At 36.4% G+C, this 22,602-nt stretch overlaps 1 protein-coding gene across 5 annotated transcripts in view; it reads left to right on the top strand.

Moving 5' to 3' along the window:
• INTS6 (integrator complex subunit 6) overlaps positions 1-22,375 on the top strand; it is a 52,573-nt gene extending 30,198 nt beyond the window's left edge. For 3 of the 5 annotated variants that reach the window (XM_064504876.1, XM_064504874.1, XM_064504875.1), the window contains 14 exons: positions 1,389-1,572; positions 3,251-3,376; positions 4,231-4,385; positions 7,367-7,519; positions 7,659-7,791; positions 8,330-8,424; positions 8,881-8,991; positions 10,670-10,885; positions 10,994-11,120; positions 12,441-12,583; positions 13,243-13,477; positions 14,245-14,616; positions 15,113-15,206; positions 21,781-22,375. In XM_064504876.1, coding sequence (XP_064360946.1) covers positions 1,389-1,572; positions 3,251-3,376; positions 4,231-4,385; positions 7,367-7,519; positions 7,659-7,791; positions 8,330-8,424; positions 8,881-8,991; positions 10,670-10,885; positions 10,994-11,120; positions 12,441-12,583; positions 13,243-13,477; positions 14,245-14,616; positions 15,113-15,206; positions 21,781-21,874 — 2,238 coding nt within the window. In that variant the 3' untranslated portion in view covers positions 21,875-22,375. The remainder of the gene's footprint in view (positions 1-1,388; positions 1,573-3,250; positions 3,377-4,230; positions 4,386-7,366; positions 7,520-7,658; positions 7,792-8,329; positions 8,425-8,880; positions 8,992-10,669; positions 10,886-10,993; positions 11,121-12,440; positions 12,584-13,242; positions 13,478-14,244; positions 14,617-15,112; positions 15,207-21,780) is intronic. The other 2 variants (XM_064504877.1, XM_064504878.1) reach the window with 2 other exon arrangements.
• Positions 22,376-22,602: the final 227 nt, after the last annotated feature.

The raw sequence follows: 22,602 nt of genomic DNA, 5'->3' as shown, positions 1-22,602 counted from the left end.
CTGTACCTCAGATTCTGTTTTTTGAGCTTAACCCTTGAATTTGGCATCAGTGTTGTTGGCCAGGTAATGGAACTGTTTGAACCACTTGAGTCATTGCTTGGGGTTTCTTTTCCCCCATGCTTATGGCTGTGGTGTTTTAGATGAAGCCAGGGTTCCACTTTTGCTGAGAATGAGATCTTCAGACAGGTATCTATCAGATTTTTCCAAAACTTGGAATTATTTGTGAAAAGCCTAGTTTAGCTCTTCAGGGATGCGTTAGTTGAAGATTTTGGTCAGTCGTCTTGTTCCTGCTAAACTCTCTGTGTGAGGTATATGGATACAAATAAGATACTACAGTCTTCTGAATGCCTTGTGCTATCACTTAGAAGCTGGAGCATTTTTTTTCCTCTTGTTTCAGTTAACTTGTTATGAAACTACTCGTAACGCTAGGAATTTTAGATGTTCTCTGAGTCTCTCAATGGTAGTTATTGTTGCTGTTAGTGGTTAATAAATAATATCATGACCATTGCTGTATCTCTAGCTCAGTATGTTTGAAGTCAGAAACTTTTGAATATTTTTACCAGTTCTTCTGGGAATTAAAGCAAAAATGAAATATTGTCTTGTATTGTGCGTTCCTGGATGGTATCTTCTGTCTTTTAAATTAAAAATTTTGTGTAGCTTGTCCCAAACAGAGGCAACACAACAGCCCATGGCAAGCAATTCTTATATAGATAGCTACAGCTGTTGCCATCTGTTGCCTAAATGTGAGAACTCATTTTGCATTTCCATATTGATTTTAATTGCCTCTTTTCAGTTAGAGCAGGGCATGAGTAGCCTTCTTGTTCTTGTAACATAACCACACATTAGTCCACTTGTTAAAGCTGTTGTTTGGAGTAGATTACCATGGCAGCTAGATTTTTTGAGTAGCTATTGCAAAGATATATTTCTTCTGCAGAGTTCTTAGATTAACATTACCTTTTCATTTAGTTGTACCTTTTATGTTGAAGAATCAAAAAAAGACTTTGAGCTGAGAAAGGGCCTACTGTGCAGAAAATCATTTGGAAATTGAACAAATGAGCGCTGCAGTTGAGCTTTTCTTACTGCTGAAATCATAAAGAAAATATTCTATGGACTCTGAGGCTTTTTTTTTAGTTTAAAAGATGGTGTTCCCTATTGACTTGTAGCTCTCAAGTTTGCACATCATGTTGCCATAAAATGTGCTTAAAGTGTTGATAAATGATGAGCGTCTAGCTTGGCATATATGGTACCTGCATTTGAAGTATAAATATCCGTGAAGCATTTATAAGTGTGTTGGTATACTGTGAATTGGCATCAGTGTAACCTGAATCCTTGAATCTTTTTCTTTTTTTTTTCAAGTCGTATATTCACAGATTTAAATTCCTTTTCAGCTCCATTTACCTCTCAATTCCCCTTTACCTGGAAGCGAGTTGACTAAGGAGCCGTTCCGATGGGATCAGAGGTTATTTGCTTTGGTTCTCCGTCTGCCTGGTATCACAGCGCCAGAGTCGGAGCAGATAGCAGGAGTGCCTGTGGATGATTCGGCAATCACACCGATGTGCGAAGTCACAGGAGGTGAGTGCCATGCCTTTGCCTGACGAGTCCGTTCTTTGAAAAATGAAAATCAATTGTCCTTAGCTTTGTTAATCATCTACCTATGGCGGAAGACATGTTTCTGAATTCTTGTATTACTTGTAAAAACTCAGAACTCAGATATAATAAAACTAAAGGTGCTTTTCTAGTAAATTTGCAGATAATTGTCTAACCTGTTGTGGAACAATGTGGATTGGCTTTCTTTAGCGGCTTTTTAGAAGAGAATTTTTTTCCCAGTGCATTTTAGTATTACAACTAGAAATTTTAAAAACTGAGTCTGTTCTATATTACAGTTTTGTTAATTTCCTGGTATACTCCCATCTAAGCAAGCCAAAAGTGAAGGAAATTGTTTTAGCATTTTTTTTCCTGAGTAGCTAAGTGCAGAATAAATATTTCTGCTAAAGCAATATTTTTCTCTCGATCATTACCCACGTTCTTAACCTATTAAATATTATATTTAAGCTCATAAGCTCAGGCATTAATTTCATAAGTTGTTTGTAAAAAGTTTTGATAACATCACATACTGAAAATATAACGATTCCTTTGATACATTGACAGGGATGGTAAAAAGCAAGAGAAGGAATTTAAAAAGCATTCCAAAATTATTTGATTCCTCTGCGTTCTGACTGTAATGCAGACTACACTATTGCTGCTTTGACTGAAATTCATGGGCAGTTTAAGTGTTGAGCTCTGTCACAAGGGGGAGCCTATTTTCCATGAATGAACAGAGATTTTGAAGTAAAATCATTAAGTAGTGAAAAACAAATATTTCTGATGAGATGCTTATAACACAGTCTCAGCTTTGCTGTGCTACCTTGCTGCTTAAACAAAGCAAAATAACTTTTTTTTTTCCTCTCTATGGAGAGAACCTGAAAATAGATCAGCAAAAATAATCAGGAAGTTGGAATAGGGTGACATACGAGGAAAGGTTAAAGAGGTGAAAATGAATAGCATGGCTGCTGGATGACTGAGAGGATGTAATTCTAAAAATATATGATAGTCATTGAACCAAATGGGAGTTAGCAATAGTTGAGTGATATAAGTGATATAATAAAGAATAAAAAAGTGCTGTTATGAAGGAAAAGCTTTGTCAGTTGCCTTAATAAATGAAAGATTCCCAAGACAGGTGGCTGAAACTTCATCCTAAAAATAGGTGAACCTAAAGGCTTCACTGTAAGAAAAACCTTGCACTCATTGTGGAGAGAATTACCTAATAGGTTTTCTTACAGAGCTTTGTGTAAAGCTAATTTCGAATGTGAATTGTGTCTGTGAGTATGATATCACGTCCTTGGTATCAGATTTTCTAGACGCCACTAAGATTTGTGAAAATAGTACTTGGTTATAACAGTGATACTATTAGAATATTGTGGTACCATTACAATATAACTGCATTTTATGAAATACCATATTGCAGTAAATAGCATTACTGTAATCGTCACCCCATATGCATTAGGATATGTTTGTATTTATATTCCAGATCTGAGAATATAATGCAAGTATAGCATACATTCTTGTTTATAAAAGGTAAAATGTTTGGTAGGTGCTTTAATTCAGTGATCCATAAATAATCAGTGTGTGTCAGGGGAACAGCTTTGAATGATCCAAGATAAAATAAGGGCATGAACACTGAGCAACCTGAACCTTGACTCTTTCCTTCTAGGTCGATCGTACTGTGTATGCTCTCCAAGAATGTTGAATCAGTGTCTTGAGTCATTGGTGCAAAAAGTGCAGAGTGGAGTAGTAATAAATTTTGAAAAAGCTGGACCAGATCCCTCACCAATTGACGGTACTTGAAAATTTTTACACATATATTGGTGTCAAACCAGTGGTGACTGTCAATATAATTTAGCTTAATGTAATAGTTGCCAGAAAGTTGTTGGGATTTGAAAGACATTGCTGCAAAAAGGACCTGCCATGTCTAAAGTTCTGTTATACTTTCTTTCCAAATACTGGCTTATAACTGTTATACACTCTGTATAAAATCTCTACATTTGGTCATATTACTCAGGTAGTCTTACATGCAGTTATTCTCTTCTAGCATAGTAAAAGGGGTTCAAGGGTTTTGAGCAGTAGTTTTCAACTGGCTAGAAATGTAAATAGCTTGATACAGAAAGTCTATGGGTTTAGACACTTTTTGCTTAATGTGGTAAAGTGGCTGTGTTAAGAATTAAAATACCAAATGTGACTGTGTAGCCTTAACTCCTCATTCTGAATGGCTTAGCCAGGTCTCTCTCAAGATGTTACTGGAAAGTGTTTGTGGGATCTGATAATCCTGCTTTGCTGCAGTAAAAAGTTAGTCATCAGTGTGTCTTAGTTGTCTGTATCACATTTTCTTCATGCACGGAAATCTGAAGCTTTTCTGGTAGTTACGATGGGAGGAGAAAGAACCCTCGTTGTTTTGAAGGGCTCCAGGTAATTGGCTTTCTCAACTCTGGTACGGTAAACGTTCAATGCTCATTCAGTTTCTCAACCTTTCTGGCTTTTTGCAGAAATGCTTGCTGACAGCTATCTGCTATTCTTAGAAGTATAATATTAAACTGGTAAATGGTTCTTGAACTTTTCACAAAAACTGTTTAATACAATTTTTGGCTAGTTCAATACTATTTTGACTGAGAGTTATAATGCCTTTTTCTTCCATAGATGGACAGATGGATATATCTAGACCCTTTGGACCCCAACCTTGGCACAGCTGTCACAAACTTATTTATGTCAGACCAAACCCTAAAACTGGGGTACCCATAGGTCATTGGCCTGTACCTGAATCCTTTTGGCCAGATCAAAATTCTCCAACACTGGTAAGTACTGAAGTTAGATAAAACCAAAGGGTGGGGTGGGGAAATATTCCAGGGTTTCCTACTTACTGATTTTTGAAGTCTTGAGGTATGTGCTTCATTGTAACCACCATAAAGGTTTTGTGAGCCTGGAAGAAATGCCACGTGTAAACTTGTGTTACAGTTGTCCCAGATAAATTACCAATGGACAAATAATACTGTGATGGTCACTTTTTAGTAACTTCGAGGCATTAAGAAACTGCCTGTCATAGATGTATTTGTTGAGTTAGGACATGCACATAAAACTGATACTGAAATGTTTGCTTGAACTCTGTTCAAAAGTCAAGCCAGGGTCTTGCCTCCTATGACTCAATTTAGAATAGGAAGGTTCTAAAAATGAGATCGTATTTTGTCTGATTATATCCTACTAAATATAGACTACTTAAGAGATGCTATTATTGGAAGATAGTGTGATCTTCTCAACTTTGAATTGTAATGATAGTTCTGTCTTCACTCTAGCAGGTGAATGTAAATTTGTCTGCTGTTGTTCAATATAGCGGTAGCTTTCATTTATCCCAAATAGAGAAACTTGCCTTATTTTCTTAATATTTATTACCTACAGAATTATTTTTATTTGTTCTTTGTTCGTAAAGAATGCATGCCACAACATTTTGTTTTGCATGAGAACTAATTGTTAGTATAGTATAATGTATTTTTGTATTTCTGCTTTATCTTTGAAAATCATTAAAGTGGAACTGATGGTCATGTGATTGTGTTCCCTACTTTTAGTGATGATGATTATTAATTTTTGCCTTTTTGATCTGAGACTAGTGTACCGACTAGCAAACTCATTACATTTTCATGAAGCTTATCTCCTTGGTTAGAAAAACACAAAGTCCTTTGAAGTACAGTTTGTTGAGGAGTAATAACATGTATGAAATTTTAGTCACAGGTTAAAAGCTTGGAGTGTGGCCTCTGTGGCCGCATTCAGTGAAAGACATGGATGTCCTCCTAAACCATGAAGCAAGTTAACATTTGTGAATAAAAGTAAATTGTCTGTAATAGTCATTTAAAAAGCAAAAAATGCATTGCTCACTGGATACTGAAAAACTGCCATGTAGGAAAACTCCTGTCCTATGCATTTCTTGCAATTACTGTCAATGGTGTATCTGCCTGCCTTCATTCACTCTAGAGCCTTTAGTTTGTCTGCTATTGCAGATCTTGATTGGAATTGCTAATCTAGATCTCGCCATGTGAAGAGTTGTAGTTCTAAATCCACTGAAAACACAAGGTTGGCTTACCCAATTTGCTAGAAGATAAGAAAAAATTCTTATCTCATTTGTAGCATATATAGCCCTCATAACTGCATAAAGCACTGGATTATTGGATATGCAGCTAAATTCCTGTTGACTTCAATTGGAATTCCACAGGTGAATTGAGTCCAAATTGAACCTTCCTTATGCAATGTGGGTGAGTTAAGTTTGCTGATAGTATTTTCAAGACTTGTATTTCCTGACTGTTCTGAGAATATAGTGTTAAAACTTAGCATATATTGTAACTCGTGTCTATTTAAGAGTCTATAGTTGGATATTTTTCTTTTTCTCCCTGTCATTTGATTCACAGTGGAGTTGTCTCAAACAGTCCTACCCCAGCCAGCATTTCATATAGTGTAAATAACACTATTAAGGCTTTCTTAAATGTTTGTGAAAGTCTGCTAATGTTTCTGTTGGTAGATAAATATGTGAATGGCTGCTCCCACTGCTCTGGGGTAAAAATAGCTTCTGCTGTCCACCCAAAAGTTTTTACGCTTCTCAAGTCTTAGCATTCAACTTCTTTTGCAGCCGTTTTATTCCTAGTATAACTGCTTCACGGCTTGGTCAGAAACTCCATCACAAGTATTTATGGGAGGTATCTTCTTTGAAGAGACTTGCAATTCCTTTGGTTGGTTGAGCCTCCTGTTTTGTGTGCAGTTGGCCAGTACACCTTCCTCAGAGTGGAGACACTCAAGGCAAGACCAGCTCTGCGGGCAGATAACATATGGGTGGCTCATCCTGAAAGGAAGGGACTAGAGTTTACAGACTTTTAGAAAAAATATTTTCAAAATGAGGTGATAGGAAGGTCTAAGAAACCCTGTGTTTCCCAGCTCATCTTATGTATTTATTCGTTAACTTCTTGTAAAGAAACTAATTGGAGGGAGACTTCCCGGTTAAGCTCTTCCCCAGATACTAGTGGTCTTGGAGCTCAAGGGTAAGTAGCAGAGCTTAAGTTCCTCTCCTGAAAACTGTTCATTGGAAGGCTTAGGGCTCCAATTCTCATCATAAAGGAAAAAAAAATCAACTGTTTCCATTTCAGCAAAAGAAGTTTCAATATATTATCAATTTGAAAGTTGAAGCAAAAAGGCCTTTTTCTCATGTTAATAAAAAGATGAAAATTCAAACACTTGAATTGCCTGGAATGGAATCGTTTTTCACAGGCCTGTTTTTAAATGTTGTAAAGCTGATGTTTTCTGGAATCATGCTGTTCTTGGTCATTGTAATTCACTTTGAATTTTATAACTGATGTTAAATTTGACAAGAAGGAAATCCGTTGTTAAATAGAGGAGCTCAGCAAATATGAAAATACGATGTCAGCTTCTGTGGGGAATAGAAATGTGCATGCCCCAAAGTAGCACTGAAGATATATATGTGTTTTTACTCCACACTAAATTTACTTCTGTTTGTAGAGTTCTTGTGTATGTGCACATAACTTTATTTGCATAACGCGTTACCCATAGTAGGGAAAATAAACAGCGTTAATTTTGCAAATAAACTTTCTTCAGATTTTAAGACTGTGCTTATTTCATAAATTAATTGTTTAGGATTTATTAACAACAAATATGAATCGTGCATTGAATAGGCTCCTTAAATAAGGCTGTTTACACAGAACCTGTATTACTTCAGTTGTCATAGCCCACTTAAATTTTAATCGTTGTGCAAACTCCTTAACGCTGGAACTTTTGTGTTTAGCCACCCCGCACATCGCATCCTGTGGTGAAATTCTCCTGCACTGACTGTGAACCGATGGTCATTGACAAACTGCCTTTTGATAAATATGAGTTAGAACCTTCCCCACTGACCCAGTTTATCCTGGAAAGAAAATCCCCACAGACCTGCTGGCAGGCAAGTAGAATGCGTACGGACTTGAAGTTCTTTAGAGAATGCAGTTTTTCAGATATTTTACTCTGTAATCAGAATAGGAGATGAAATTCTAACATACAATATTTTGTATTTGTGTACAATGTGGTATGTTCTGTTGCAGGTGTATGTGAGCAATAGTGCAAAATACAGTGAACTTGGCCATCCTTTTGGTTACTTGAAAGCTAGTACAGCGCTGAATTGTGTGAACTTATTTGTGATGCCTTACAATTATCCAGTCCTCCTTCCACTGCTAGGTAAATACCACTTTCTAAAAATGTTACTAAGTGGTAGGCAGTTGAAAAATAAATCTGATCTAAATAGATTACTATGAAATTAATGCTGTTGGTGTTAATCACATACCTGTAGAAAATTAGAATGTTGAGAATGTATTTATTGTATCCATATTCCTGTTTCATTTGTCACCAATCGACTGACCTTTGTGAATCTGACCCAACCTGTAACAATGATCTGCTTAATCATCGTTCTTTCAGATGTAGTGTGGTCCCACTTCTTTTGCTATTTCATTAGCCATTTTTCCTGATCTATTGTCTCAGATTATCAATTCAATTTGTTAAATAATTTATTCAGTTCCACTGTTTGGGTGCAGCATTAATCTCTTGTGTATTTATGATTATTTTTATGTATGTTAAACTGTATAGTTTAAGCCCTGATAAATTATCATTTCTTTGGAAGACTCCCCTATTAGGGAAAGAAAAAAAAAAAGGATACACTTGAATGGAGCTATAGCTTTCATTCTATCTCTCTCTCTTTTTTTTTTTAAATAACTGTCAGATGACTTGTTTAAAGTACACAAAGCAAAGCCTACATTAAAATGGCGGCAGTCATTTGAAAGCTATTTGAAGACAATGCCTCCTTATTATCTTGGGGTAAGATGACTTACTGTTTTAAATTCTTTTTTCTTATGTAACTACAATTATCTTTTCACTATAGATATATTCTTCCCTGTTTCAAGTGCAATGTATGTTAATCTAAGAGCGAGCTGCTAGTGGAATATATGTTAATCTAAGAGTGAGCTGCTAAACTTGCATGCATAATGGTACTTATTGCTTATACTGGGGTCCTGTGGAAAGCTCGAGACATGAATGTTAGGAAAATTTAATCAGCTGTAACTAGTATATAAATGACATCTCTGTTATTAATTGGCAAAGTATGAATGAAATACTGCTTAAAAACAATAAAAACAAGAACTCAGCCCCAAAGCCTTTTTTCTTTTTCTTTTCTGTATTTAAGGACTTCAGATTCTATTTGAAACAGATACCTTAAAGTATGTATATAATACTTGTAAAGTTTAATATGACTATACAATATATTCCATGTTTCAGCCTTTGAAGAAAGCTGTGAGAATGATGGGAGCACCAAACCTTATAGCTGACAATGTGGAATATGGACTTAGTTACAGTGTCATTTCATATCTCAAAAAGTTGAGTCAGCAGGTAATGTTGAAGCAAAAGAGCAGTAAAAACTTATTCTAATATCAGGATAATCTTAAAATACCCAAGCCCAATGGTTTTGAAGGAAAAAGAGCAGAAAGATCAAGTTAGTACATTCCTATAAGTGATTAGCAAGAAAGCATTTTTGTTTTCTGAACTGAAGAAAAACTTGACATTTCAATATAGACTTTTGTAGCCTGGTCTATAAAGATTTGTATGGAGGTACAAATTAAGATTTCTTGTACTTAGGGAGCATTTTTACGTGTATAGTCAGTAATATATTTTTGTCCAAAAGAAAACATGTTGTCTTATTGTAGATCTTAAGGATGTTCTAGCATTTCTCAGAAGAGAGGGATTTGTACTTCTGTACATCTGAACCAGAAAGTGTTCTTTCTTTGGCTTGTGAAATTAAATGGAAAGTGTTTGGTAAATGTAGAGCAAATTTACATAAATCAGAGTCCTAAATGGAGATACAGACATAGAAATAGCAAGTAACTTTTTGAAAGTTATGCAAACTGTTGACCATATTCAGAATAATGCCCATATCTCTGACTAGTCTCCTGCACCAGCTAAGACATTTCTGCCCTGCTACCTCCACTGTAGTTTTTGAACTGTGCATGTTAAGCTTGTTCAAGATATTAAAAGAATGCAGTAGGCTTGAAACTTCAGGAGATAGCAAAGCAAATACTTATAACTTAGATAACAAGTTCTTATGGACTAGCTTTTTCTTAAAACATTAATATAAATTGTTATTTGAGGGAAGGAACAAACCTTTTAAAGTCTACAGTACGTTATGTCAAATCATGAGGTCATATTGTTCAGTATACTGCTAAATGAATTAATCTCTCGAGCTAAACTTTTTAGATTCCTAAAACATAATGACATATACTGCAATAGCATCTAAAATGATTATACTTAAAAGCTTTTCAGTTTTTGGAAGACTACCACAAATTGACTCTCAGTATACTTAAAATAAGGATATATTCAAATTTTGAGAAGTCTGTGAACTTATGTGAAACTACAAAACAAACATTGGCAGGTGTATTACCAAATTACTTTTGGCTTTTTGTTCAGCTGTATTCTGCCAAAAAGTTGGCATTATGAACATGTTTAATTTTGGTACAAATCTGACAGATAAAAAATTGGGAGTTAGGACTGTCTTATCAAACAGAATCAGGTATTATCAGGTATTTCCAATTTCTTTATTTAATCTCATAGCTATCTGTATTGAGCTTCTTAAAAGTTGATATCATTATGTTGACTGATCACAGCTATAGTTGTGGGAGAATCAGTCTTTTGAGAATTCTCATAGTATGTAGCTGTTACCAGAGAAAACAGTTTATGTGAGTACAGACAGATTTGCAGAGAATTACTAGTCAAATTATGGCATTTTTATGAAAATAAAAGCATTGCATGCATATTGGTGCTTAGATACCATAATGGGCAGCAGAGGAGAAATATGCAGAAGACCTAGGCACAAACTGTTCACTTTATTTAAAATTGTAGTAAACATTAAGCAGTTATGTATTAAGCACTCCTTAAGCACTCATGCAGGTTATAGTCTTCATAGTGTATTAGCACATTGTTGAATCTTCTAGGTAGGAATTTAAAATGAATAAGTCTGACTAATCCTTTTAAGAGCATATTGTCAATTTTATTTATTTATTTATTTCAAATTAAGGCCAAAATAGAGTCCGATAGAGTCATTGGCTCTGTAGGCAAAAAGGTAGCGCAAGAGACTGGAATTAAGGTCAGAAGCAGATCACACAACCTGTCTATGGCACATAGGAACGATTTTCAACATCTGCTACAGGGGATTACTGGGGAAATTCCTCATAGACCTCTAGACCTCAATATGAAGGAGTATGCTGGGTTCCAAATAGCTTTGCTGAATAAGGTAAGCACCACTGTGTGTAATGTTGTTATTTTCAATATACTTCCATTGAAATGCTAGATATTATTTCATATATGGTATTAATTGAAGCTTTATTTACTGAAACCATAGGATTTGAAACCTCAGACTTTTAGAAATGCTTATGACATACCCAGAAGAAATCTTTTGGATCAGTTAACACGAATGAGATCTAATTTACTGAAGAGTACTCGGAAGTTCCTCAAAGGACAAGATGAAGGTTAGATAACCGTTTATTTTTTGCCTGCTGTGATGTGGATAGTACTACCACTCGGTTGCTGCACTGAAGGAAAAGATAAAGACTTTAACAAATAGCTTAGTTCTTTAAAAAAAAAAAAAAATCAGTGGATGTCTGATAGTGTGGTTAAACTTCATGTTTTTTTAGATTTGTTTTCTTTACATAATTTTATTGCAAGAAAAACAGATGAGGGTAGAGAAGATGCAGATTCACTGCTTTTCCTGTAGTCCATCTGAGAAGTCTTGGGCTTTTACTTAAGATTCTGTGTTCCACTGCTTTTTCTCAACTTGCATGATATATCTAAGGAGAAAAATCACAGGGCAGTTCTGAACATTAAGACCTATGTCCATGTAATAAGTGTATTGGGGCAGTGGCACCTTGGTCTCTGGGTGCTGCCAATGTGATTATTTTGCCCTTCAGGCCAAGAGTGAATAGTTCAGTTGCCATGCTAATTTATTCCTTTCCCTTCCTGCTGTGGCTTCTGGCACTACATTATGGCATCTAACAAGTAGATGATGAAGTAAGTGAAGAAAATGGGGAAGGGCAATACAGGAGAAAGTGTATTTTTATATTATCACTTGACCACAGATGTTAATCTGATAGTACTGGCAGAACTATTGTCATTTGAAATGTACAGAAGTTGAAATTTGGGGAGGTAGTTGTATTACATCAAAAAATATATATATTTTTTCTTATACTCAGCATACATGCAGCTTGATCGAGGGACTGGCAACTTTAACACCTTGTTAAGTCCATAACATGTTCAGAATCAGGTCCTATGGATTTTAAGAACTTGTCAATTCCAGTAGTCCAAAATGACTGTTGCTTTAGGAAAATGCTAATCTGTCAAATACTGGAAGTTTTGGGTAGCTAAGAGTAGGTAGTCTTATATGGAAGCTCTATGCAACATGAATTTGCTACTTTGCATTGATGTTGTAGCTTTTGCTTTTAGTAAAGGTTTGAGATATAATTTATTCTCTGCCTCAGGTTTTTTTTACTCATATGTCCTGTGGAAAACCTGTGGGACACACTGGAAAACTAAAATGCATGCATAAGAGAACTATTGCATATTTCCATGTCTGGATGATAAATACACAGAAAGTACTGATTTATTTAAGCAAGTTTTCTGTACTACAAAAGTATTATGAATACCAGTTAGTCAAGAACAAGTGGGTTTTGCACATCTGTTTTGTTAATACATTTGATGTAAGTCAAGACTGAAAACTGGAGATGTGAGGTGGATATAAGCTAAATTCCCATAAGCTGAGCAGTATCATAAATAAACCCTTTCTGTTATGATAGATCAAGTTCACAGTGTACCTATAGCACAAATGGGAAACTACCAGGAATATCTAAAACAAATACCATCTCCCCTCCGAGAGCTTGATCCTGATCAACCCCGAAGGCTCCATACGTTTGGCAATCCATTCAAATTGGACAAAAAGGTGACTTTTCTATAACGTTTTTTTTAAGTGCTATTGTGTGTTTTTGCTGAGATTTAGGCGATGCAAAGGGCAATATGTAGGAGAAACATTTCCAAGTATTTGGAAAGTCACTGTTTACAAGAAAATTTCTCGGATGTTTTTAGATCACTGTTATCACAGGGAGGCATTATTAGAAACCTCTCTGAATTATGCCTCTCTGAATTGTTTTATAAATGAAATACATTTGTCACTGTGGTAGAGCTAATATCTAATAATTTTGTCTTTACCAAACTTCCCCATAGAAAGCTTGTCTTAACTTTGAGTGTATGATGTAACTAATATGCGGACTCCCCCTTTCTTCCAAATCTTTGTCTTGAACTTGACCGAATTATCAGTATCATTTGAGTCATACTGCAACTTATTTAAAAGGAAGTTTGACAGTCAGCTGTCCAAGTCTTACTTGGAAGACTGTTGGAGAATGGCCTTAAGCATATTACTTTAGGAAGGATTAGATAGTTTTCCAATGTTACTTTGAAATATGAGAAGTCAGTACATGATTGCATGTTGTACCTAATTGCCTTGTATATGGTAAACATCATAACCTCAAAACATTGACCATATTTTATATTGCATGTTTTTGGTATAAAACTCAAGTATTGTCCCCATGAAATTGATTACAGGGAATGATGATAGATGAAGCAGATGAATTTGTATCAGGACCTCAGAATAAACATAAAAGACCTGGAGAACCAAATATGCAAGGGATTCCGAAAAGACGTCGGTGTATGTCCCCGCTGCTCAGAGGCCGACCGCAGACTCCTCCAGTTGTGAATAATCATATTGGAGGAAAAGGGCCGCCCACACCGATCACACAAGCACAGCCAGACCTTGTTAAACCTATTCCGATTCACAAAAGTAAGTGAATCTTCTTTAGAGACGTCAGTTTTTATCTTGTACAAAAAAAAATGTTTATGTACAAATACTTGTGAAGAAACTTAGCTGAAGGCTGATTTTTCAAATATGGCAATTTTATCCCTCCCTTCTGAAAATGGGTATTTAATTGTGAATCGGGGCAAATTGCAAGAGAGTTAAAGTGACTGATATATACGTGGCCTTTCAAACAGAAGTCTCTCTCATGTGCGAGGATATCAAGGATAAACAATTATTTCCTGTATTAAGTTAGGAGACAGTGTAAACAGTCAACTAGTGTTCTTCCTTTGTGTGTGAATCCAGATACTCAAGAAGTAACATAACATAAATTTAATTTGAATGCACTGTACTGCAGTGAATTAAATTCCATTTTTGTGGAGTTGAGGTGTGGAGTAACAGTCTTTTTGGCTGTTTGGTACTAAAATAAGCTTTTGTTAGTTCACTTTAATGGGGAAAGACAAATGTCGTAAAAACATTTTACAGGTGTTTTCTTTTGTTCATCGTCTGTGTCACCATTTCCCTTTTCATGTAAAGAGTGTACTTGTGATTTTTTTAAGCCATTAATTACCAGCAGATGTACCAGTAAGACCTGTGTTACAGCCCACAAACATGTTTTCTTTCGCCTGGCACGTATAGTAGACTATCCAAGCTGGATCATAGTTTTGCAAGAATTTCATCATTACTGAACTGGCTTGATGAGCTCTATCAGATGTCAAAATGTGAAACTTGCATGTGTAATCTTTGTTTTTCAGCATCAGAAACTAATAATGAGATTGCAATGGATGATGTGATTGAGAATCATGTTACAGACCCACTCTCATCAGATGTTTTCCCAAATACTGTGGATTCAGAGTTTTCAATGTCCTCTTCTCCATTCAATTCATTGGATCAACCAGCAGCTCATATGGAGGATATAGATCACGAACATTTAGGGAATAACTTGAATGTTGATGGGTTTTTGGAAAATCATGAGGAATCAGGTAATAAAGAACAAAGTACTGAAGAGAACTTGCCGATGTCTTCACCCAACAAAGGGAAAAAAGCAGTGCATTGCAGAAGTTCCAGGGAGATTAATATAGAGCTAAAAGCACAAATTATGAAAGAGATCCGAAAACCAGGAAGGAGTAAGTATACCAAATCACTTTTTTCAGATGACTGGCACAGGGGAGCTAGGCAAAGAGTTCAGAACAGATCAGTATTTTAGAAAAATACTAAACCATGAGACTGAAGCAAAATAAATAAATGTAAAGCTGTAAAGCTATGTTATAAAACCTCTTCTAAAAACTTCTTGGATGAGCAATTAAAACGTTACTGCCTGTATCAATGTTCATGAAAGTCATGTTTTCATATTGTGGGTATTAGAATTAGTAGATTAGGTGTTCCAGTAGTATCCTAAACTCCAGTATCTTGTGTTTTTTGTTTTCTTTTTTTTTTGTTTTTTTTACATTAATATTGATAAAAACATTATGTGGTTGTTACAGGCCTGGTTGATAAGTGGTATGTCCTAAAAACTTACAAAAGCTCAGTGAGAGCTGTTGTATTTCACTCAGATAAAACAAAGTGTTACAACAGGTATAGACACCTCTTAAATAACTATGTTTTTGCTCTTATCTGTTTAAGAGTATGAAAGAATCTTCTTTTTACTGAAGCACGTGCAAGGAAGCTTACAAACCCGACTGATATTTTTACAAAACATTATTAAAGAAGCTTCAAGGTGGGTGGCTGAATTGTGTTGATCTTAAAAAACAGCACCATGTATTTCTATACCTAACTGCTAGATAGCCATTCAATTCTTTGTTTGAAATTTCTCACACTATGCTTTGCACTGCAAAAGTTTTTCCTAGAAAAAACAGAAATATGTAAACTTCCTGATGTATATTGTTTGCACAAGCTCACCCTTTTGCCTCTTGTTTTCAATACATTGTCTTAAAAATGTTAGCAGCTATGACTGCCAAATCAAGATAAATGTAGGTAGACAGTGGTATATAAAGAGAAGGTCAGCTAATTAGAAAATCACTCAACTTCTGTAATTCCGATCTGAATGTACTGCTAATTTGAAAAACTAAAGACACTGGACACTACTATGAATTAAGTCTTCAGAAACTGTTGACATTCATTATTTTGCATCCACTCAAAATCTCGTCCTGAATGGTTTTGAGATCCAGATATGCTCCATGAGGACATCTCTGCTTTTCAGATTTATTTCCTTCAGAAATACTGTAGTCCTTTTTCCACAGCCTCAGACAGGAGATAGTTTAGATCACTGAAGAAAAGATCCGTGCTGGGGATTTAAAAGTAGTGGTGTTAATCTAGATAGAAACTTGTCCTTACAGCATCCTTGTAGACTGACTATACTTGCTTAATCTACTGCATGTTCACTCAGAAGAAAGGAAGGAAAAATAAGTCATTATGCTTGGAACCAGGAGCGTTTAAGGTACAATGAAAAATTAATAATTTTAACATCTTGTCTTGACAGTAAGTATAACTTTAACTATGATCGAGGGTTATTTCAGTGAATAGTTGATTTTTTGCTCCCATCCATTTTTCATAGTAGTAAACTTTTTTCCTATGGTATTATTCATCAAACTTAAAGATCAAATAAAAATCAAAATAACTTTTGGACAAAATCATGCTGAGAGTTTGTAAGGTACATTGAACATGGGATGTTCATGCAGCTCCTCTAGCCTTCATGTTCCACCGTGCTGGCAGTAGCACACATATGTGGATCATGCTCTTCCTATAGCTACAATTACTTATTGTGCTTTTCCTTGGTCTGTCTTTATTGTCATACTGTCTGTCAGAGTTGTTCTGTAGCCTGTAGAATATACATGCTTCCTCACCATCTCAGTACACCAAAACTACGCTTAATTATGCTCTTGGAGTCCGTGACAGCTCTTATTGGGGTTGGGAATATTTGTGCCTCTAAAATCAGGCTCTTTAGAACTTTTGTGATTCTCCATTTCTGTTGCACAGCCGCTCTATTTCGTTCATTCAAGCTGATGACTCTTCCCCTACAAAACTTGGCAGCACTTGAGTGTTGCTATTGGATGCATCAGAATTAAATACTATCTCAAGTACCAGCCAACAGTTTTCTGCATCTATTGGTAGAAAAAGTTGGCAATTCTGTTTCTCATGACTGTTGTTTAACTTCACTTTATATTGGTTTGCATGCAGGAACATCTTAATCTCACTCTTCCTCCTCTCCTGTCCTGGATAAGATTTTTGTAGTGTGATCATTTTATCCACCTGGATAATATTGCCTGCAATCCTCATGTGCTTTTCTGCTTCTGTGGTTGCCCAGGCAAAGCATGAGATTTAACTGAGGTCCTGGCAGAAAGCATCTACAGGCTCTTCAGAGGTCAAGATAGGGTTTTGTTTTGTTTTGGCTTGGTTTTTTTTATGTTAACTGATAGCTTACCCTTACAGTGCCATGGAATGTGATCCAAATTGGGGGTGCTTGGCCTCTTTCCCTGCTCCAGAGAGCAGGTAGCTACCAATACAGACTTAAGAAAACTCTTGAGCATTTCAGCAGGAAAGCCTGTGTATAAAAACACTCTTCACTCAATTCTGGAGGTCAGTCCTCAAAAGAGTTGTGGAGGGATAGGAAGATTTCTGAAAGAATCCAAAATGTTCAGCTTTCTCTGGGAACTGACTGCCCTATAGCTCCTCTTTCTTCTACTATACAGTGAAAGACTCAGGGTTACATCTTTCAGAAGAGACTGCAGAGACTGGCAAAAGAAAGGTATCACCTTTGAAAGGCAGAAAACAGGATGGGGTAAATAATGAAATTTGTTTACGATTGGTGCTGAAAATATTAAAAATGAGGAGATACCACGTCGCAATTTCAAATCATCGGCTATTTCTATTCTGACAAAGATTTTTCTTACGCTTAGTGACACAGCCTAAGTGATTTTGTTAGCAATTATAATGAGTCCTTGGTGCGCGCAAGAGCCATGAATTTGCAGTGGATTGCTATAAGTTTGGATACAGAAGACGCGTTATTTAAGAAAGGGTGAAAAGGAATTACGCTACGCAATGGAGAGGTCTTCAGTTTTTCTGTCATCAGTGTAGCAATCCATTTGTGGCCCTAGTACTAAGAATAAGTGTTTTTATTCTCTGTAAAATAGTCTAGAGTGAAAGCTGACATGAAAAAACTGATCAAAATTCTCCAAATCAACAAATTCTTAGGATGAGAAATGCAATTCCCTTTTATCTAAACGGGAATTTTATCCATTTTATCTAAAAGTTATCAAACTAAGAGCTTTAAGTTATTAATATAAGTAGCAAAGCCTAAACTGTATACCTGGACAACATGCTAGGCAGTGTCTATTTGTGATAAAAGTACTGGAAAAAAAATACAAACAATTTCAAAGTAAAAATGTTGTGCTCGATATCTGGAAGTTTTACAACTCAGAGTAGTAGTTTTCCTAGCAGAGTGAACAGTTCAATTACTAGGAGTCAATGCTTAATTCTGTTAATTACCTGTTAATGCTGCTAATTAATTAATTGCTACAGTAAATTGTCTGTGCAGGCTTAGGGGTCTTACTACTACATATTTGGTTTCCTAAGCTTCTCAAAAACTGTGGCTGCAAAGAGGTGAATTCATAGGTGAATCCATTACCTTGTACCGTGTTAACTTTAATGTAATTTACAGATTGATTCTAAATATTTCTGTGGGAAATAGGTACAAAATTGTTGAATAGGTTCAGTTTTGTTAAAAGTGAGACCAGTATTCACGAAGTTTCTTGCATGCATCGGGTTAAAATTTCTAGTGCTGGGAAAATTTGCAAGACAGTCTCAGTGCATGTCCTTTAGTTTGCTTTGATACTTCTATTTTTGTTTGAACATATGACCAGAATCCATCAAGTTCAGCAAGCTTTCTTTACCAATGCCAGTTTCTTTAAAAAGACATAAGTAGCTGTGTTGCTCATTGAGGTGGTGAGATAGTCTCTGCCTCCAAGCAGCTGATAAAAAATGGGGATTAAGCAGCTCTATAACTCCAAAACCTAACCATAATGCAGGTAAACATTCTCTGTGATAGAAATTAAGTAAGAGTAACTGCTACGCTTCAGTAATCTTAAGTGAAAGAGGATTGTGAGAATTAGTCTTCCTTCTAGTTCTTTGCTAGTCCAGATGAGACTTGCTAGCTAAGGAACTGTTACTGATAGCCTATGACAAAGGCTTCGTTTCCTGAAGCCAAATGAAGACCTCACTTGAAAAACAATGTTCCGTTACCTATTTTGGGCAACACTGGTATTGAGATGAATGTTGATGAGGAGATATGATTTACTGATCTGGTCGTCCTTATTTTCTGTTTAAAAAAAAAAAATGCTTGTAGAGAATGATATGAGAAGAAAGATCTGAAAGTTCTGTGTGTTGCCTGGTACAGTGGATCTCTGATCTTTATATAATTCTGTCATCTTCCAAGCCTTGTCTATTACGATTGCGTTATTTTTCCTAGAATGGTTGAATGGATGTGAGCTAACATGAACAAACATTAGATATGAACTATAATGTTGTTTAATAAAATAAACACATCAGTGTTACTATAGATTTCCCCCCAAACCTAGGAGTAATTAGAGTAAGAGGTCATACATCGTAGGCTGCCCTATTCATGGTCATTTCAAAAGTCAAGATGGGAGAAGAAAGAATGAGATTCTTAGTCAGGAGAAAAATGGTTCCTGTAGCTTTGAGGTCAAGAATGTAAACAGAACTTTTAACAGAAAGAAAAATTGCTTCCCTGTCATAATGTTCTGCTAAGTGATGCTTCTTTGAAAGATGGTGATAATGAACGACCATTCCTAACTATTGAGGGATACTTTCAAAGAGTACTGAGCGTGCCTGTACCTTGTTGGTCTCATCTGGAGCACTGTGTCTGGTTCTGGACTCCCCAGTACGAGGAGGACATGGACATACTGGAATAAGTCCAGCAAAGGGCCTTGAAGATGTTTAAGGGTTTGGAGCATCTGGCGTACAAGGAGAGGCTAGGAGAGTTGGGATCATTCAGACTGGAGAAGAGAAGGCTCCAGGGGAATCTTATCAATATGTACAAATACCTGATGGGGAGGGACTAAAGCAGAGGGAGTCAGAATCTTCTTAGTGGTATCCAGTGACAGAGTGAGAGGCAATGGGCACAAACTGAAATATAAGAAATTCTCTCTGAGCATAAGACAAAACTTGCTTGCTGTGAAGGGAGGTTGTGGAGTCTCCATCTTCAGAGCTACTCAAAACCCGACTGGGCATGGCCCTGAGCAACCTGCTGTCATTGACCCTTCTTTGAGCAGGGGGTTGGACTAAGTGACCTCCAGAGGTCCCTTCCAACCTCAACTATTCTGTGTTTCTGTGACACCCCCCCCCCCCCCCCCAAGAATCAGATATTAGATTTCAAAGTGAAGATGCTAAAATTCACACAGGTTAGTATGTTCACATTTAGGAAATTTGCAGAAATCTGCTAGGACATCTGTACAGAAAAGTGATTTTCCTTGGAAAATGCATGCAGTAAGCGATCTGTGCTCTGGGCAGGCCATCTTTGTAAGTGCGCTGCTGGGCTGCTTGTTACATAGTTGCTTTTATTGTAAAAGGACATGAAGTGTAAATTTTTGAAACTGTGCTTACTCTTCCCAGTATTTGCAGGATTCATGCAGTCTCTGTTAGTAACAACTAAGGGGAGAAACTGCAACAGAATGAGAAAAACTTAATTGGTAACATTTTTTGTTTCTTTCAGCCTATTCTGGAATGTGATTTGAGATCTTTGTCAGGGAAAGCTTACATGTGTGAGTCCCAAAGATAGTTTTAGTGACCTGTTGCCTGGGAAAAATTGGTTGCTGCAGGGCTTAGCATTTGGAAGAGAGTTTTCAGTGGCACGTACAGAAGAGCAGGATGATGTCCCCCATCTGTGCACTGTAAATCTGAATTCTCGTGGCAGCAGTAATGAGAGAATAATTAGGAATGTGTTATTCCCACCTTTTGGCAGGATTTAAGTTTCTAGGAAATGTGTCCTTTTAAGTTGTACAGCTGATTCAAAGGGGCTCGACAGTATTCTGAAAGGCAACATTGCCCAGTCACTTGCACAGACTCTGAACTTGTTTGATTTCCAATAGAATGAGTTGTGGTGAAGCACTTCACTATTAGCTTAAATCATTTGGCTTTTCCTAGAGGGAATGAAAAAGAATAGCTATCCATTTCACAGATTATCCTGCTTTGTGACAGGCTGGGAGTAGTTATGAAAAAAATAAGAAAGAATGGGAGGGAAGCAGCACTGAGAGTGTGGGGTTTCTTTGGTGTTATTGAGAAGAGGAGAACTGTGATGAGAAGGATAGGTGAGGGCCCAGAGCGTGGGTATTTAATGAGATAGTAAGGGTTGGGTATGGGAGCCTGTTTCCCCATAGTCAAGCTGGGATTTTGGAGAAATCTGCAGTCTGGGAATTAGGGCAAATGTTTATGTGAGCCAGGAGGCCTGGTTGAGGCTTGAGGCTTTTGTCAAGGTTTAATAAGGTCACAAGACTGGACTCACTGTACAGTTCAGAATAGTACTGAATTGAGAAAGTGTGTGATCTTTTTGTTGCTTCTTGTCTTTGAGTATGCATACCTCAGCCAAAGCACTGGTCAGAAGTTGTTTCTCAGGTGCAGCATTGCAAGGGGAGGGAGGGTTAGCTGGAAACAGCAAGGCACTATATGCTGCCAAGCATGGGTGCAAGCAAAGGAGACAAACTGGTCTAAAGTTCAAATTTCTGTAATCAGTATGGAATAGAACTGCAGAGACTCCAGGTATGGATTACATTTATGTTTTCTTTAATTTATCTCTCAACTTTTCTTTGGTATTTTTCTTGTCAGGAAATCTACTCTCCCTATGTAATGGCTATCCCTCTACCAGCACCACCTTTGCCTAACTTCCCTGAATGCACCATGAAGGCATGCAAATAATCCCTAAAAGCTGTTGCCAACTTTAGGGATACAGTTCTTTCGGCATATACCTTAATTCTCTGCTTCAGAGCTTTACTTCTGAAAATCACAGACAGTTAATTCTGTTTTTCCCTGGCTTTCCAAGGGTTGAGTGATGTTCAGCACTGTGCTAGAACAGTGTAGTGACCCTAGTTTTGTGTTCTCTCACTGAATGGAAAAGCAAGTTAGTAGCTTACCAGAACTTTAGGAGACAACAGCATATATAACCTCATTATGTGCTGGATCTGGAATAATAACTGAAGTTTCCAGGGTTCCGTAAAAGCTTTTTAAGTAATGTTTCATGTATTATAGTGTGCATTCATTATTATACTTTCTTTTAAATACAGGTTTAAAAAACGAATGCTGATAGAACAGCTGGAGAGTTTTCTGGAAGAAATCCATCGCAGATCCAATCAGGTCAACCATATCAACAGCAGCTAAGAGACTCTGCACACCAGAGAAAGCCACAGCAGGGCACTGCTGTCCTTACTTGCATTCATTTTTGACATGCACTCTTATCTCAAATCCTGTATCTGAAAGAATGAAAAGCTGCTCTATAATATGATGAGAAAAGTATCCATCATCTTTTTTTCTTCACTTCTGTTATTTTTGTAATGTGAAAAATATCACTAAAACATTTTTATTTAACTAAATGGAGAATTTCTTGCTTGTCATTGACTTAAGTGTCACTTTCCCTCAGGTTCTATTTTCTTAATCCAACCTTCAAAACTATCACCTCTAAGGTTGAACTTTGCCAAAAAAGTTGCTTTGTAATTTTCAAAAAAAAAAAAAAAAAAAAAAAGCACATACATTAAACAAGGTAATGTTTTGTATATACAGTTATTTTGGATATATTATTGCAAGTTGTATAAATGTATTTTGAAAAAATATTTAAGAAAAGCACTTTTGTTATTCCATCAATAAAAGCTCTATTTTAATCTTTGTGTGGGATTGAGTACGTTTTTTATTGAAATGGTTTGGTCTGCCTTCTCTTTCCAGAACTTCAGTGTTTTAGTGTTGGTGTTAAGTAAAAAGGGAGCAGTTTTGTATCACTAGAAATTCTGTTCTTATTCTGAGAACTAGTGAAAAGAAGCTAATGCTGAATCATGACTAAGATAGGATGATAATCTATAGCCTTATGTACTTGTGCTTCGCTGTTTGGTGAACAG

This window comes from Dromaius novaehollandiae, chromosome 1 (assembly GCF_036370855.1).
Source record: "Dromaius novaehollandiae isolate bDroNov1 chromosome 1, bDroNov1.hap1, whole genome shotgun sequence".
Lineage (NCBI taxonomy): Eukaryota > Metazoa > Chordata > Aves > Casuariiformes > Dromaiidae > Dromaius > Dromaius novaehollandiae.
Note: the sequence above shows the minus strand (reverse complement) of the source record. Positions and strands in the feature narration are given on the sequence as shown.